Raw genomic sequence first — 17,984 nt, forward strand, 5'->3', positions numbered from 1 at the left:
TAATAATGGGGGCGCTGATTCCGCTTCAAATGGCACAAAAAAAAGTGGGTATCATAGATCCTGCGTACTTGTATAATGGAGATCAGTGTTTGTCCCGCTTTTGACTGAAGAATCCCGCTTTTTCACTCAAAAAGTTCCAAAGTCCCGACTTAGCACAAAAAATCTGGCAACGCTGTCTTATGGGCTCGTTTATGGCTATTTATATACACATAAATGGCTATTTAACATATTTAATTAGATACACGCAAAATGTTGGGTTGATTGTTTCGAATGGCTGGTCTTGAAACCAAACCCCAGGTAATGACTGGCCAACATTGAAAGGCGTTTGATTTTAATAAACATATTATACCTATAGTTACCTAAAACTAGCCTAAAACTTTGAATGACCTAGATAATAAACCTGCTTAGTAAATTGCAAATGTTTCCATATTATGAGGCTTTAAAGTTGCTACAGTCCTACTCGTTCTAATTCATTATGCAATTTTTTGTAGCCGATAATAAAATAACTATAAGATCCAACTCTGAAGGTTTCAAGACACATAAGGGTCTGCTCTCATTGCAACATGACGAGGCTATGCGATTCATTTTTAAATGAGCCATTCAAAATTAGAATAAACAGCTGTGGGAGACGCCACTTCAAATTGTATCTTGTTGTGTAATAAATAAAATTCAGTTTTAAAAATGCATCGTTACGTTGCGTGGTGGCAAACGGGTTTAATGCCGAAATCGAAAAACCGTAAGACGGTTGGAGAGTAGTGTTGTAACATCGAAACCGATTAATCGAACAATCGATTGTTTTTTTTTTTTCGATTGTCGATATTTTTTAATCGATTGTAAGGGTATCGATTAATTAAAAAATCGTTTTTTTCAATAGATTTTCATAAAAAATGGGTTAAAAATTTAATCGATTGTAAGGGTGTAAAAAATCGATTTTTTTAAAATCGAAATAAATGCACAACGTTAATAATCAAGTTTTCACTTCTGCCGGCACTTCCGGAGTGCATCCCGTCTTTTTTTTACTATCATGCAAATTTTTGTGAGTAGCTTCATTTTGATAAGACGAACAACATTTTTATCTGCAAAAAATCTTGAAAGTTATTGGTTGACTACGGTACCCTAAAATGGAAACCTAACCAGCAGATTTTTTGTATATTGGTAGGTTAATAGTTATATAATCTAAGAGTAACATTGTCCTACAAATAGAACAATCCATATTTCAGGACCATCAAATCAAAGTATGAAATCCTTTCTATCTCTGTTAGCTACCACTTTCAAGATTTTTCGCAAATAAAGATGTTGTTTGTCTTATCAAAATGAAGCTACTCACAAAATATGAGCTTGATAGTAATAAAAAAAATGTTTTAAGGCTCTCTGACTATATTTTAAATTATCAAAACAGGTTTCTGTCATTGATAATATATAATAATATTATTATAGTTATGTAGTTTTGACTTGAAGGTTCCCATTCGCTTACAATAATTGTAACTCAGTCGTTCAAAATGATTTCAAGAAGGCTGTTCAGTGTTATTGTAAAGTGAGTCAGTTTAATTAATATTTATTAAAAGTAAAAAAAAAAACATAATACAATATAATATTGTTTTAGAAAAGTGCCTATGAAAACTCGTGCAGTGTTTATTTAAAAACTTGTAAAATAATATTACTTTATCTCGGTTCTTGCTCTTGGTCACTTTTATTCTTATACGAGCTTTTGCCCGCGGCTTCGCTCGCGTTAAGAAGTATTATTATATACAAACTTTCATCCCCTATTTTAATCCCTTGGAAGTAGAATTGATCAAAATCCTTTCTTAGCGGATTCCTACGTCATAACATCTACCTGCATGGCAAATTTCAGCCCGATCGGTCCAGTGGTTTGGGCTGTGCGTTGATAAGATAGAGTTTTAGACGAAAACCAGTGCTTTGCAACCTGTGGGTACACACCCTTAAGTATTATCACTTAGTTTTGTTACACTTTATACCTTGATGATGTCGAGTCAATATTGGAGTCTAAAAATAAGTGACATTTCAGAGATACACGTGCCGCGCGAAGATTACGGTCTACCGTGGACACAAAAGATGTAGAGTTTCATACAACCCTCCTGAAGGATTGGTGGAACCCCAACGGTATAATACAGCCACTCCACTCCCTCAACATACTCAGGTCTGGGATTTCTTACATATTTAATTAGCATCATCATCACCACATGTGAGTACAGAACTGAATTGCAGTGTTCTGCAAACTTTTTGTGTTCAAGGCCCACCTGAAAATAAAATTTTTGAAGGTACACGACAACTTAATCACCACAAACAGTAGTTAATTTAACATCATGCTATTAAGACAAAATAATAATAATAATAACAATTAATAATATTACTTATTTCACTTATCCTTGGTGCGAAAAACAATACAAAGATCGCAAAAAAAGGATATGGGTGCAGAGCCCATAGACGGCCCCAAATTGAACAAATAAATTACTTAATTCAAATAAAACATGATTGGTCGACTTTTATAACACAGAATAATTAATCAAAAAGACCTCTATATAAACAGGGATTCTAATTTTGCCAACAGAGGAGAGTGATTTAAGCTTCCCAAATTTGTACATAGATTAGTTCATTCATACACTATAATGTTAGGCATAGCTTAGATGAAATATATTTATGGTTTTTAAATTACGCGATAAAAACCATTTTGTCACTTAAGTACGCCCTTTCCATTTCTTGTTTTCTAAGCGATCTAAAACATATCCAAAACGATCGGCGTCACCTTAACTCAGAAAAGTAAGTAGAGAATCAATCGCAAGTCGCAATACACACGGTTCAACGAATTTTCGAGCAACATCTTGTATTTATACAAGGTACCTACTATTATAACAAAACTTAGGTATATTAGTTTAGGGTGTGTATGTGTCCCTTGTATAAAGTTTACTGTGAAAGTAACAGCGCTGAAAGAGTAACTTTTTTAAACTTTTGTATGGGAAAATTCTTGACGGTGGGGTGGGGGCGGGGCGTTTGCTCATACAAAATACAAATCACAAAAAAAACTTTAGCTCTTTCAGCGCTGCTACTTTCACAGTGAACTCTAAATAAGGGACACATACACACTCTAAAGTATTATCTGCACTTAGTTTTGTTATACCCTGTATAACTGACCTAAAGGTTTACTGACCTAATTTTCAGGGTACCACATGTAAGGGATGGTTTAGTGAAGAGAACACCATCCATTAAGTATTCAGAATGTTTGAAAGATTTCAAAATCCTGGATGTGGGTTGCGGAGGTGGCATATTTTCGGAGGTAAGTTTAATATATATTTATGATGTAGATTAACTGACACTAACAAGCACTGAGTAGGCTGATGGAAAGCACAGTACTGTTGCCATGTTTTATTGACATTTTGAAAATACCGCAGATTCATCGTTCGTCTCAATTAGTTTTAGTACTTAGGTTTTACCGCACAAAGCAGAAATCGCGAAAAAATGTACCCTACTAAGCGACGTCTTTACAGTGAAAGCACAGAAAAATAAATGTTATTTTTCCGGATATTTCCAGTGATAAAACTGCCTTCAAAACACAGTTAAGGTTTAAAATTTACGAAAAAAATAAACGAAATTACATCTCGAGACAGTGCCTTGGAGCAAGAAACTCTTACTGGAATTACTGATGTAATTTAACATCATGTTATTAAGACAAAATATGAAAAATCGTCTACTTAATAACATGCCTGTGTAATATTTGACTAAGGGTCAATTTATACTAGCGCAGAGTCGAAGCGCATCGAAGCGAATTATTAAAACTGAACTTTACAAATTCAACCTTACTCCAAAACATTAATTACTATTACATTTACTACTTCGCTCGAATGCGCCCGACCAACGTTGATTGGCCTCGCAGAAGTAATGTATGCGTTACGCTCTGGAGTTAAGAGGAGTCCACACCGCCCTTTTTTCCATACAAACGTTGTCCCCTGTTTCCTCCCTGGATAATGCTAGTAGAGTTATAATTTTTTTCCTAAATATCTACGGCCACTAATACAATGTCCCTATGTTTTCTTTTTTTTCATAATTTAATTATTAAATAAGATATGAACGTTCAAAAACCCAAAAAAATGGCCAGATTTTCTGCTGTGTTCAAACGTCCAGAAAACAGATTTGGCTAGATTATACAAAAAAAAGCAAAACATAGGAACACAGCTCAAGCCTTTTTTTAATCTTTAATGAAAAAAGTACTTAAATCGGTTAAGTTTTGGAGAAGGAATCAGGGGACAACGAATCGTTGATTTTCTGGACTTTCTGCAGTTGTCTCTATCGCGTTCTGCGGTATAGGCTTGAGGTAAGGGAGACAGCTATAGATATTACACGTACTTTTTTTTCATTTCTCTAGCCCCTGGTGTATCCTCTTAAGGGGGCGACTAACCCTAAAGTGTCGATTTTATAATTCATTTTTATACTTGAAAATAAGCCCCGAATGGTTTCATTTTCTAAAATTAGATACTACATTATATTTCCGAGAATTCGATCTGAGCAAAAACACGATATCTTAAAATTTTCTCGATAGAAAAAAATCACAAAGATGCATCTAAATTTCACGAATTTTTCATTTATTGCCATAACCGTGCATTGAAATAAGTTAATATTTTAACACATTATATAAAATTCTATCATTGAGCGATCGACCTAGCGGATTTTTTAAATTTTGTATTTTTATCGAGTTATTGAGAAAAAACTAATTTGGCGATGAATCCGCGTCGTTCTTTTTCACCTGGCATATGAAAGACGGGCGTGAGTGTGAAGAGAGAAGGACGATGTTTGATTTTTGGGGTTAGTCGCCCTCTTAAGGTTGAATTTTCTGTGTTCAGTTTTTGGGAATTCGCTTCACTTCGATTCGACTCTGCGCTATTATAAATTGACCCTAAAAGTTACTAGATAATAAGTAAATTACAATAATTGTTTTATAAACATTTATCTAATCTTTAATTAATGATCAACGCGGGCAAAGAATTGCTGTGTAAAGGTTGAACCTTTACACAGCAATTCCTCCTATTGCCAGGCGCGGTCACAGGGTACATGACCCACCCCCCCCCCCAAATCTAAGTTCAAATTGAAAAATCTCAAAATCTTACCAAATATTAAATAATAAAAGGAAATTTCTAGCTATCCCCTAACCACCACTGCATCCTTAGACCTACAGCTGTCCACCCAGAACCGTCCGAGGGCGCAGATAAAAGAAATATATTAGTGTAGTGATTATAGTGAGTGACCCCCCCAAAATTTCAGGCTCCGACCGCGCCTGCCGATTGCTGGGTTCTTTAGGCAAAAGTAATCACTTCCCATCAGGGTGCAGTCTATTAGGTCGTTTGACTTCCATTAAAAATGTAGATACTCGGCTCGGGTACAATATCAATCATGGCTTTACGCATAACGATAATAATAGTATGGCATTCAATTATGATTAATTTATTAAAGTTAATTCAATTACGTACCTACTCGTATTACTAATGCTACCTTTATTGCAAATTGTTGTAGGAAAACTAAATATTATTCATATTACAACGATTTATAAGCAATTATTATTATTTCCATAGCAATTAGAATATTATGCTGTATCATGTACCTACTATCAAAGAAGTTGCCCAAGCCCAAGCCCAATCCCCTTCCCTACCCTCCCCTATTCCCTTCCCTTCCCATCCCTACCCTCCCCTATTACCCTATCCCCTCTAAAAGGCCGGCAACGCACTTGCAGCTCTTCTGATGCTGCGAGTGTCCATGGGCGACGGAAGTTGCTTTCCATCAGGTGACCCGTTTGCTCGTTTGCCCCCTTATTTTATAAAAAAAAAGTAGATGGGGGACCTACGTAGGTTGGTCGCGTTACGTGATACGTCAAATCTAGCCGACAGATCACTATTAACATTGTACAATGTACATGATCCGACCAAATGACGTAGTGCATTAGTAATACGTTGGTCTGTCAACTGCCTAGAAATCAATTTCCTCGGGTATAAATAAGAATAATTAATTTTTAAAATTTTCAGAATCTAGCATACTTTGGAGCCAAAGTGACAGGTATAGATGCAGGAAAAGATCTCATTAATCTGGCGATTCAACATAGCCAGAACAATAAAAGACTTGACAACAACAGGCCGCAATACATTTGTACTTCTATTGAGGTGAGTGTCTCAATGAAACTGCATATTATTCTAGTAACAAGACTTGCGTTATTATACATCATCATCATATCAGCCTATAGTCGTCCACTGCTGGACACAGGCCTCTCTCAATGAACGCCAAGATAACCGATCTCCTGCTACTCGCATCCAACATGGGCCTGCAACTAAGCGGAGATCGTCGTCGTCGTTATTATACGCTGACTGAAAATACTTTTGAGAAAACTGATATCTTAGTGCCTTACTCTATTACTCAAAATATTTCGAAATTTAAAGAGACGACGCCATTTTTAGGGTTTAGTTAGGTTAAGGGTAAAAACGGGACCCAATTACTGAGACTTCAATGTCTGCCCGTCTGTCTGCATGGGCGTAGCGAGGTACGGGCAGGGGGGGATAAAACTTGGGGGGTGGGATTAAGAAAATCCTAGACTTCGAATTCGAGATTTTTAACTTAATGAGTATCTCACAATATGAGTATTGAAGGTGAGGTAAAAATTAAAATCAAAATAAGAGCGAGCGAACTGGGATCCTGGCTACGCCCATATATGTCTGTCTGCCTCCAGGCTGTATCTCAAGAACCACTATAGCTAGCATGGGCGTATATAACGGGGGTGTCCTGGGGGTCCGGACCCCCCCCCCCCCAATTACTATCTATCTTACTTGTCCAATTTCGACAATAATATATGTACCTCGCCGATTAAAATCGGTGTAGTACATATTTTTGACAGTATAAAAACATATTTTTGATTTCCTAAAGACGTTGCCTATTTGCTGCAGCGGAAACCTTCATGGGCGATTCCAACTCGCACTTGACCGCTTTTTAACGTTAGGGACCCTCCCCTTATCAAAGCTATATATACGCCCGTGAATCGTGATAGCTAGACATCTCGCGGAATCCTTCGTGAATCGTGCGCGAGTCTGACTTGCACTTGGCCGATTTTATTCACCATGCATGATGCAACTGAAAACGTATTCAAAAGATATATTTAAGTATATTCAATAATTGTACTGATTGTAGAATAAGTATACAGGAAAATATAAATATGATTGATATTTGATTGTCACAGGACCACGTAAAAGAGTTCCCAGAGCAATACGACGCGGTCGCGGTATCAGAGGTTCTGGAACATGTATTGAACAAAGACATATTCTTAGAAGCCTGCGTCAGAGCCGTCAAACCCGGCGGAAAACTTTTCTTCACGACGCCGACTCGATCGAGAACCACTCAAGTTCTAGGAATTTTCCTCGCCGAATACATTGTGAAAGTCATACCGAAAGGGACGCATCAGTATGAAAAATTCATGACGCCTAATGAACTCAAGTATTTCTTAGAGATAAGTGAGTGTATTTAAACAATAAAGTGTTTACATAGATTGAAAGATCCAACGAAATTTTGGTCTCTCGCATTGCGTTGTGCAGTAGCGGAGCAAGACCTAAATTTGATGTGGGCAAGATACATTTTGCGAGGCCCCCTGATGAATGACGCAAGGAGACGGATTTTGTTGAGAGAAAGAATTTTCCTTAAAAAATCCTCGTGGTCCAAGGGGTGCGAGGCTAGTTGGACCACAAGATGCCACAAGGCCGTGGGCGATGGTCGGTGGCCCACGTCGCCCACGCATTACACCGCCGCTGGCGTTGTTGCTGTTTAACGCTATGTTTAGTCGTGAAACTTGAATAATAAAGTACGGTAAAACCCCTTTTAAAGAGAATCATTAAAGTTAATTACTAATTCGTTTTTTTACTTATTACAGATGATTGCGATGTTCAGTCGATCAGAGGAATGGCGTACCATTTCTGGTCGAACAAATGGGAGTGGATCGAATCAAAAAAGCTTCATTTTGCCATAGAAGCTGTAAAATTAAAATAAAGGAATTAAACTAGATACTTGGGTGTTTTTATTTTTACTTGAGCGCAGGGGCCCCGTAAAAGGGCTAGTGGCGCCTGTGTGCAAAAAAAAGGATTTTGGCGCCCCCTTAGGCAATTTTTTTTTGGTCCTTGGTTTTGGCGCCATTAAAGATGGCGATTTGGCGCTCCTAGAGGATGGCGCCCGTGTGCATTTCACACATTGCACATATTATGGGGCGGGGCGGGGCGGGGTGCTTGAGCGCCGCGGCGACCGAATCAAGAAATTCCATAACGAAAAAAAACCTAACGCCCTACTCTAAGCTCAACCTATTTTTTTTAGAAGTAAGTATAATAATAATTATTATCTAAGAATATTTCCTTCATGTTATAGATTACTAGAGGAAGTTGGAGTTTTGCCAGATTTGTTTTCCTATTCATTGTATTAACTTGGTTTTTATTTTTTTTTTGTATAATGTTGGTAGAATATTAACTATTAGATATTCGTTATCATGCACAAGTGCAGGCAAGTGATGCAACTTCCAGAAACGTTCTATTTTTTATTCCCTCCAAAACTCCATCGAAACTACTAGTACTATTATCTATTCTGTGGTCGAAACTTATAGTAAACGGTCAACCACTTTACTAAAACAAATGAATTGACTCGTTGACTTACAGATTATGGCCAAGTTGAAACTTAAAAGTCTAGTAAAAGTCTAAAAAGTAGTCAGCTACTTTTTAGACTTTTAAGTTTTTAACTTGGCCATAATCTGGGAAAACGACGATATAATATTTATAAACTTTTTACTAAAATTTGGTTTCTCGCCTTTTTTATTAAGGTTCCGTATCCAAAGAGTAAAAACGGGACCCTATTACTAAGACTTCATTGTCTGTCCGTCTGTCTGTCTGTCTGTCGCCAGACTGTATCTCAAGAACCGCTATAGCTAGACTTCTGACATTTTCACAGATTGTGTATATCTGTTGCCGCTATAACAACAAATACTAAAAACAATATAAGATTAATATTCAAGGGGGGCTGCCATACAACAAACGTGATTTTTTGGCCTTTTTTGCTCGTAATCAAAAATGATAATATTATTAAGAGGTAGGCACTTGAAATTTTCACAAAGGCCTTAAATAAATGTGTACTTTAATAATTAATAATAATATTTAATAAAATAAATAATTAAGGGGATTCCCATACAAAGAAAACAATTTTTGGCCTATTTTTTCTCTATAACGGTACGGAACCCTTCGTGCGCGAGTCCGACTCGCACTTGGCTGATTTTTTGACATTGGCAATGGTTAAATTAGCCGATAGCCATATTCAGAAAAAAATAATTGACATTGACGTTTTTCGTTTGGCATTTGACAATCGGTGTGTTCTTATAATGTACGATGAAGTTATTGTCAAATGATATAAAATTATTGGATTGGCTACTAATATGTCTAATATACTTCTCTTTCTTTAACTGGGGCTTGTAAAAGAATACCATGAAAATACACAATTATTACCAGCTGATGTGACCTGCATCATTCTGATAGAAATTCCGCTTAATTAAAACTGAAAAAATATACCTATTCAAAAATCAATATCTAAAACGAAATAAATAGAACCATTTAATAGGTAAATAATTTTCAGCTGACAGTGTTCGTATATTGACTATCTACATAACTATAAAAAAAATTGAATAATTTTGTGTAGTTACAAAATGAATAATACAATAATACAAAAACCGTTTGTGAAAATGTTACTGTCCTCCAACTTGTAAGTATAATAATATGTTATAATTCTTGTGGTTTTCTTCTCTATAATACATATAACTTAATATTATTGTGCAATACTGTAAGTACTTGTCTTAAAACTTGATTTTAAAAATTCAATTAACCCCTAGATTCAGGGCGAATTTGATCACAAGTGTGCACAAGGCGCTAGGAAACATTAATCAAAGTACAGTTGATGAAGATGAGATAAGAAAACATACACTGATGTCAAAAGATTGGTGGGATGTTAATGGGAGTATGAAGGCGCTGCATAGTCTTAACAATATCAGGTAAAATTTTGCCACTATTTTTTGAGGTAATATAATTAACCGTTCTTGAATAATTATGGCTATTTTAATCATTTTATTTTTTCAGAGTTCCATTTGTTAGAGATGGTTTAGTCTATTATCCAGAAAATAAGCGACCTATAAGACCTCTGGAAGGAAAGTCCATATTAGATGTTGGCTGTGGTGGTGGAATATTATCAGAGGTAAGAAATTTTTAAATTATTTCTAATTCAACTGCGTATAGTGAATTTTTGTATTTTTACTGTTTCAAATTTAATGTTATCTTAAAAAAATATCAGAAAAACTAATAAAGAAATTAGATAAGTGCTAATTCTTTTATCATAACTGCCTTGAATGCTCACAAAATTTTAACTTAAAAGCTCTCTGCTTATTCACAAACTTTTTTTGTTTAATTTAAGTATTATAATATTTTTTTAACTAGTTTTTTTATTCTAGCCTCTTGCAAGACTAGGTGCCAGTGTAACGGGAATTGATGCTAGTCAAGAGTTGATAGATCTTGCCACAGAACATAGTCAGAAGAATGCCAAACTTACAACCAAGCCCTCATACATTTGTACCTCTATTGAGGTAACATATTTTCTTGGACCACTACTACAATTCACTACAGAAAAATTGCCTTTTTCTTATTCTGATTATATTTTATTTCTGATTCAAACTTTATATTTAGGAACATTCTTGTGACAATAAGGAATGCTATGATGGTGTGGTGGCATCAGAAATCATTGAACATGTCAACAACAAGGAGCTATTTATCAAGTCCTGCTTAGATACACTTAAACCTGGGGGAAGGATTTTCTTCACCACACCAAACAGGACAAGATTAACACAAGTCTTTGGTATTTGTGTAGCTGAATATGTGATGAAGCTTGTACCAAAAGGAACACATGACTATGAGAAATTGACAACACCCACTGAACTAACTTTCTTGTTAGAAAGAAGTAAGTAATTTTTACAATATAATCAAGCACTTCCTTTAAACAATATAATAAGCTAGTTATGTATGTAAATTAAATGCTGTCTTAATTTCATTGAAACTTTAACTGCCAAAACAGGAATTTCTTATTGTTGTATTTAATGGTAAGTATAAGTATCTACATATTTTCCGATGATTAAGATTATAACGCCATAATATAATGGCCTAGTTACTACTGTATAGTGTTCAGACTTTTTTCTAATTTAATAATTCTAGGTTAGTCCTAGAAAAATTGAAACCATTTTATTTTTTACTTTAAAATATATTTTCCAGATAACTGTCATGTGGAAGCGGTATTCGGGCTTATGTATTATCCTCTGCTCAACCGCTGGGAATGGTTCAACTCACCCATTATGATGTTTGCACTGCAGGCTGTTAAATGTGAAGAGAAAGCAGAATAAATTATTTATTTATCTATGTATTTTTTAATAGTTAATGGAATCAGGCGTTACTTTGCGGAAATCCATAATTTAAATTTAGTTTGTTATTATTTTTAGCAATATTCCGCGAAAACAACTTCCACCTTTAAGTAAATGAGTGAGTGTACGCATAGGCATGCGTACAGCACCTCCCTCCTCCCACACTGCCTATGCGTACACTCGCATGCAAGAACTTGCAAACACCACCACCACACAAGCAATAATGTTGGCAAATCCGTGCAAGGCCCCTCACCACCATGCAGGTTGAAATCCTCGACGCGCGTTTCGCCCCAACACCGGAGCATCCTCAGGATGTGGACTTTACGAACGTCTTAACGTAAAGTCCACATCCTGAGGATGTGGACTTTACGAACGCGTATATTTTTATTATTATATATAGTTTAATATTCCGCGAATCGCGGAATATTGCTAAAAATAATAACAAACTAAATTTTTTTAATAGTTAAAAAGTTTATGTAATGTTATTGCTATAATATTTTACTAGCCAAATCTTCTTTTCAAGCAATAGCCTTTATCACTTATTAATTAACCCCAAAAAATTTCGAACTGTCTATGATCATAGAGAAAATTAAACATCGACATTTTGACAAAGAATCATTTGCTTCATAATTATTTTGTCAAAATTTATGTCCAACATTGGCTGTAAATGGGCTGTAATAATTTAAATTCTTAAAATAATATGTAAACGTAAGCTATGTCTCTTATTAAGTTATTTCAGATTCCGGCAAAAATTTTCAAGAAAGATGTGATTACATTCCTAATAATAAGGAGACATGACTTGGGCAGTAGGTTTTCTATTTTATAGTTTATATAAACATAAGGTTTAAATTTTAAACTGTTCATTGTACAGTTTTCACAAACCATACAAGTTACAACCGTTAACGTTACTTAACTAAATCATCAGTATAAAATATGTTTAATTTGATCAAATGCCCTATAAATTACATCACTATTTTTTTACATTATTGCTCTGATCACTGGAAACTTAACGCGAGTAATACTACTATCATACATGTCATGTATAAAAAGATATTGAATTTACAGTAGTCAACGAAAAGCTTCGGTACCTAGCCGTCAGACCAAACGCGTCTCTACTGCATATCCGACAAAAACTGTGGTATCTGCTAGATCTACCGGATTACTGCGAAGAGATTCTGACTCTCAAAACTGAACATAACGAGGAAATTCCCTTGACGTATTTCCGTAAAGGCAACGATCCACAGCATCCTTTTATATTAGAAGTTTGGCCTCCAGAAAAGGGGGATACTCGTAAGATTTTTGTATATTTTTTAATAATATTTAATAGATTCGTTAACTGCTCGCTATACCAATATTCGAAAGTGCAGATGAGCGGTTCGGGTACTCCTGCCCTTCGCAATTTAGTCCAGAGGACCTTGTATTTGACTAAATCAAACGCCTTTGATAGGTCTAGAAAGGCTGCGTACACCGGAGTCTTCCTATGTGTATAGTACCTAACGGTGTGTTTGAGCGACAATATTGCACATTCGGTAGATAATTTAGGTCGAAACCCAAATTTCGCATCACTTATACGGAGATGTTTGACAAGCTGCCTCTCAATCACCGCATCCAATACTTTGGCAGTAATTGTAGCTAGAGAGATGGGTCTGTAATTGGCCTTATCCGATAAGTCCCCGGTCTCTTTTTTTTTAAATCGGAACTACTAGCGTTCTCATAAGGTCGTCCGGTAGGTACGAGTGTCTTATACAAAACGTATATAAAAGACCTAAAAGTCTCGGCAAATGTGGACCTGCATGCTGAAAATGCTCAATGCTGAGACTGTCGTGGCCGGGAGATCGTCCTCGTGTCATGCTTTTGATAATATTAGTAACCTCCTTCGCTGTGACACGAGCCGGTACCTGGACGGAGTCTTCGGCCCCGAAAGTCCCACCACCGTCGTACAGTGGTCCGAAATCGCTAAATAGTGGACATTCGCAAAAAAGTTCGATTTTGTTGTGAAAAAAATACCATCCGATAGATTTTAAGAAGAGTAACAATAAATCCTTATTAAGTTTTTTATAAAACTGCATATTTAAGGTGAAAAAAAAATAATTACGAAAATGTTGTATGGGAAAATATAATAAATAGATTTTTTGCAGAAACTACTAAGTCGTTCTGGTTCATTTTTGAAACAAGTTCTAGTGGTATATAAGGTTTAGAAAAAAAATTACGAAAATTTACGTGCAGCCTTTTGCAGTAGAGGGGTTCAAAATTTTGAAATAATTTTACTAACTTTTTAGGTGTGAAAAAAATACTATTCGAAAGATTTCTTAAAGAGTAACAATAAATCCTTATAAAGTTTTTTATAAAAATGTATTTTTAAGGTGAAAAAAAAAATTACTAAAATGTTGTATGGGACGGAATCTATAAATAGATTTTTGCAAAAACTACTAGGTCATTCTGGTTCATTTTTGAAACAAGTAAAGTTCTAATGGTATGTAAGGCTTAGAAAAAAATACGAAAATTTACGTGCATCCTTTTGCAGTAGAGGGGTTCAAAAAAATTGAAATAATTTTATTAACCTTTTAGGTGTGGGAAAAAATACAATTTGTTAGATTTCCTCGAATAGTATTTTTTTTTTCACACCTAAAAAGTTAGTAAAATTATTTTATAATTTTGAACCCCTCTACTGCAAAAGGCTGCACGTAAATTTTCGAATTTTTTTTCTAAACCTTACATACCATTAGAACTTTACTTGTTTCAAATATGAACCAGAATGACCTAGTAGTTTTTGCAAAAAATCTAGGCTGGTTTTATAGTTAAGCGTTTCGGCAGCGCCGTTGGAGCGCCGCGCGTTCGAAGATGTATGGGGGTAGTAGTTGCGTTTCTAAGTCGCGCGCTTGAGCAGCGCCGTTCGCCCGTATGTTCGTTACATCTTAGAACGCGCGCGCTCCAACGGCGCTGCCGAAACGCTTAAGAGGATACACCAGGGGCGAGAGAAATTGAAAATAGGTATTTGAAAATGTATTGCTGTCTCACCAATCTCAAGTCTCCCACCGCAGAGCGCGATAGAGACAACACGACAAAAGTTGAAATAAAAGAACAGTAAAACTTCGATTCGTTGTCCGCTGATTCCTTCTCCAAAACTTAACCGATTTATGTAATTTTTTCATTAAGAATTAGAGCAAGGCTTGAGCTGTGTTCCTATGTTTTGTTTTTTTTGTATATTCTAGCCAGTTTTGTTTTCTGGGTGTTTGAACGCAGAGGAAAATCTGGCCACTTTTTTGGGTTTTTGGACGTTCTTATCTTTTTTAATAATTAAATTATGAAAAAAAAGAAAACATAGGGACATGCTAATAGTGACCATAGATATTCAGGAAAAAAATCATAACTCTACCGGCATTATCCAGGGAGGAAACAGGGGACAGCGTTTGTATGGAAAAACGGCGGTGTGGAATCCTCTTAACAATAAAACCAGCCCTATTTATAGATTCCGTCCCATACAACATTTTAGTAATTTTTTTTTTTTCACCTTGAAAAATACATTTTTATAAAAAACTTAATAAGGATTTATTGTTACTCCTTAAGAAATCTTTCGAATAGTATTTTTTTCACACCTAAAAATTTAGTAAAGTTATTTCAAAATTTTGAACCCTTTCTACTGCAAAAGGCTGCACGTAAATTTTCGTAATTTTTTTTCTAAACTTTATATACCACTAGAACTTTACTTGTTTCAAAAATGAACCAGAATGACTTAGTAGTTTTTGCAAAAAATCTATTTATAGGTTTTTTTCCATACAACATTTTCGTAATTATTTTTTTTCACCTTAAGTATACATTTTTAAAAAAACTTAATAAGGATTTATTGTTACTCCTCTTAAAATCTATCGGATGGTATTTTTTTCCACATCAAAATCGATCTTTTTTGCGAATGTCTACTATTTAGCGATTTCGGACCACTTTGCGTCGCCCTCATCAGCTGATACGGATGACGGAACCCTAAAATGTTTCAGGAACATATTGGCAATGTTTTTCGGCTCACTCATACCATCAACGCTCACCATAACACCCGATTTCGAATTGAGTTGCTTAGTAGATATTCAGTGAGTCACTACAAGCCTAAAGAGAAACTGCATTAGGCGAAAATACGCAGCAGTGGAGCGACGCAACACTTGAAATGCTAACATAATAACGTACTGCGCACACACTTCAGCACTATAAAATTTTCATTGAAACCATTCCACTTACTTAATTGACATGGTTTCGATGAAACCGGCCACCGTCACTGAAACCGGTGTCTGAGTTTTTTTTTTTTCATTAGCATAGTGCTTAATTTGCAGCTTCAAGATTGCAAATGCTTACTTTGGGAGACAAGAGGTCCCTAAGCAGCGAATGTAAAACAATAACTTTAGAAAATGGAAAGGGGGAACCACAAAAGAACAGAGAGCTTAGTCAGGATTATTTGAGTGAGTATCTAATAAAATTGGCCAAGTACGATTCGGACTAGCGCACGAAGGGTTCTGTACCAGTACAGAGCAAAATTAGACCAAAAATTGTGTTTTTTGTATGGTATGCCCCTTACTTTTTTTTAATATTATTATTAAATATTAAAGTACACATATAACTAAGGATTTTGTGGCAAATTCAAGTACATACCTGTTGCCATTATTCATATAGAGCAAAAAAGGCTAAAAAAAAAACACGTTTGTTGTATGGGAGCCCCCCTTAAAATATTTATTTTATTTTGTTGTTAGTATTTGTTGTTATAGCGGCAATAGAGAACCTACACAATCAGTCGAAATTTCAACTCTCTAGTTAAATTACCGTTCTTGAGTTACAGCCTAGACACAGACAGATGGAAAGACGGATATAGGTACAATCGAGGAAATTGATTCCTAGGTAATTTTTTTTTTTTATGAAATAAGGGGGCAAACGAGCAAACGGGTCACCTGATGGAAAGCAACTTCCGTCGCCCATGGACACTCGCAGCATCAGAAGAGCTGCATGTGCGTTGCCGGCCTTTTAAGAGGGAATAGGGTAATAGGGGAGGGTAGGGAAGGGAAGGGAATAGGGGAGGGTAGGAAAGGGAATAGGGTAGGGGATTGGGCCTCCGGTAAACTCACTCACTCGGCGAAACACAGCGCAAGCGCTGTTTCACGCCGGTTTTCTGTGAGAACGTGGTATTTATCCGGTCGAGCCGGCCCATTCGTGCCGAAGCATGGCTCTCCCACGTATAAATTGACAGTGTCATTTGATCGGATTATGTCAATTCAATGTTAATTGTGATCTGTCGGCTGGGTTTGACATAACGCGACCAAACTACGTAGGGCCCCCATCTGCCTAGGAATCAACTTCTCTGATAGTACATAGAAGTCTTAGTAAGAGGGTCCCGTTTTTACCCTTTGGGTAAGGAACCCTAAAAACTTATTTGATAAAATGAAGACACTAGCAATAGAATATACATAGTAGATAAACCCCCACAATATGGAATATTTCGCAAGGGTCGGAGCAGAGGGCGCTAGTAGCACACAAGCAATCCGACCAAAATCCTACATGTTTTACACGTCATAAATTGACAGAAACGTTGTCAAACGTCGAACAAAACTGTTTACTTACTGTCTACGTTGGTGCTGCTCTGTAGCGTGAAAAATTGCAGTAATATACTGCAGGGTGTAAAAAAAACTAACTATTAAGTGATAATACTTTAGGATGCGTATGTGTCCCATGTATAGAGTTCACTGTAAAAGTAGCAGCGCTGAAAGAGCAACTTTTTTTTTTCACTTTTGAGTTTCGTATGGGAAAACTCGTTACGCTAAGGCGCTCGCCTCTGCAAAAAAATGGTCTTTCAGCGCTGCTACTTTCACAGCGAACTCTTTACAAGGAACACATACACACCCTAGTATTATCACTTAGTTTTGTTACACCCTGTATAATATAGCGACGTAAAAACTAGTGGGTACTCTCTGTCTTTTCAAAAGTTCATAATATTTTGTGTCATTTTCTTTTTCACTAGTCCACCGACGCTGCGAACTGCGAAATAGCGACGAACCGATTTACTGTCTCAACCGCCACATGAAAGTGCGTTATATTGCATCTCGCTCTTTTCGCATGGTTTCGCAGATATTTCGTAGTTCGAAGCGTCGGTGGACTAGAGGCGTTAAAGCATTAAACTGTTATTTCAGGCAACAAATCAACTCGATATGATACTTTGTCGTACAAGAAATCCGAACTGTCCTGCAGAATGTCCACCTCGACGCTCTTCTTCAAAATACACGGGAAAAAGAGTAGGGACAATTTCGCTCATCTTCTACTGAAAATACAGAGCGATCTTACAACATTGAGTAGTAAATTATCCAATTTAGAGCAACGCATACCTGTTTAGGTTAACCGATTGTATAAAAAAAGTGTATGTTTGTATGTGTCATATTATCGTTCTCCCTCTATTTCGATAAATATATTTTATTCACAATGTTACAATAAAACTACTTTTTCTCAATACTTTTTTATTACTCAACATTTTTCTAATAATTTAAAAAGGCCA

At 36.1% G+C, this 17,984-nt stretch overlaps 3 protein-coding genes across 3 annotated transcripts; all 3 read left to right on the forward strand.

The window, feature by feature from the left end:
* The first annotated feature begins 1,399 nt into the window (after positions 1–1,399).
* Positions 1,400–8,045, forward strand: LOC121733788 (ubiquinone biosynthesis O-methyltransferase, mitochondrial-like). Its single transcript, XM_042124143.1, has 6 exons — positions 1,400–1,534; positions 2,027–2,158; positions 3,178–3,292; positions 6,027–6,161; positions 7,226–7,496; positions 7,910–8,045. The coding sequence occupies exons 1-6, from the start codon at positions 1,500–1,502 to the stop codon at positions 8,023–8,025; spliced, it is 804 nt and encodes a 267-aa protein (XP_041980077.1). The 5' UTR covers positions 1,400–1,499; the 3' UTR covers positions 8,026–8,045.
* A 1,588-nt stretch (positions 8,046–9,633) lies between these two features.
* Positions 9,634–11,462, forward strand: LOC121733787 (ubiquinone biosynthesis O-methyltransferase, mitochondrial-like). The gene is made up of 6 exons (XM_042124141.1): positions 9,634–9,768; positions 9,896–10,054; positions 10,140–10,254; positions 10,508–10,639; positions 10,740–11,010; positions 11,319–11,462. Exons 1-6 carry the CDS (start codon positions 9,713–9,715, stop codon positions 11,444–11,446), a joined length of 861 nt encoding a protein of 286 aa, XP_041980075.1. The 5' UTR covers positions 9,634–9,712; the 3' UTR covers positions 11,447–11,462.
* A 657-nt stretch (positions 11,463–12,119) lies between these two features.
* LOC121733637 lies at positions 12,120–17,949 on the forward strand. Its single transcript, XM_042123951.1, has 4 exons — positions 12,120–12,270; positions 12,530–12,754; positions 15,784–15,909; positions 17,626–17,949. Exons 1-4 carry the CDS (start codon positions 12,180–12,182, stop codon positions 17,823–17,825), a joined length of 642 nt encoding a protein of 213 aa, XP_041979885.1. The 5' UTR covers positions 12,120–12,179; the 3' UTR covers positions 17,826–17,949.
* The last annotated feature ends 35 nt before the right edge of the window (positions 17,950–17,984 follow it).

Source organism: Aricia agestis, chromosome 14 (assembly GCF_905147365.1).
Source record: "Aricia agestis chromosome 14, ilAriAges1.1, whole genome shotgun sequence".
NCBI lineage: Eukaryota > Metazoa > Arthropoda > Insecta > Lepidoptera > Lycaenidae > Aricia > Aricia agestis.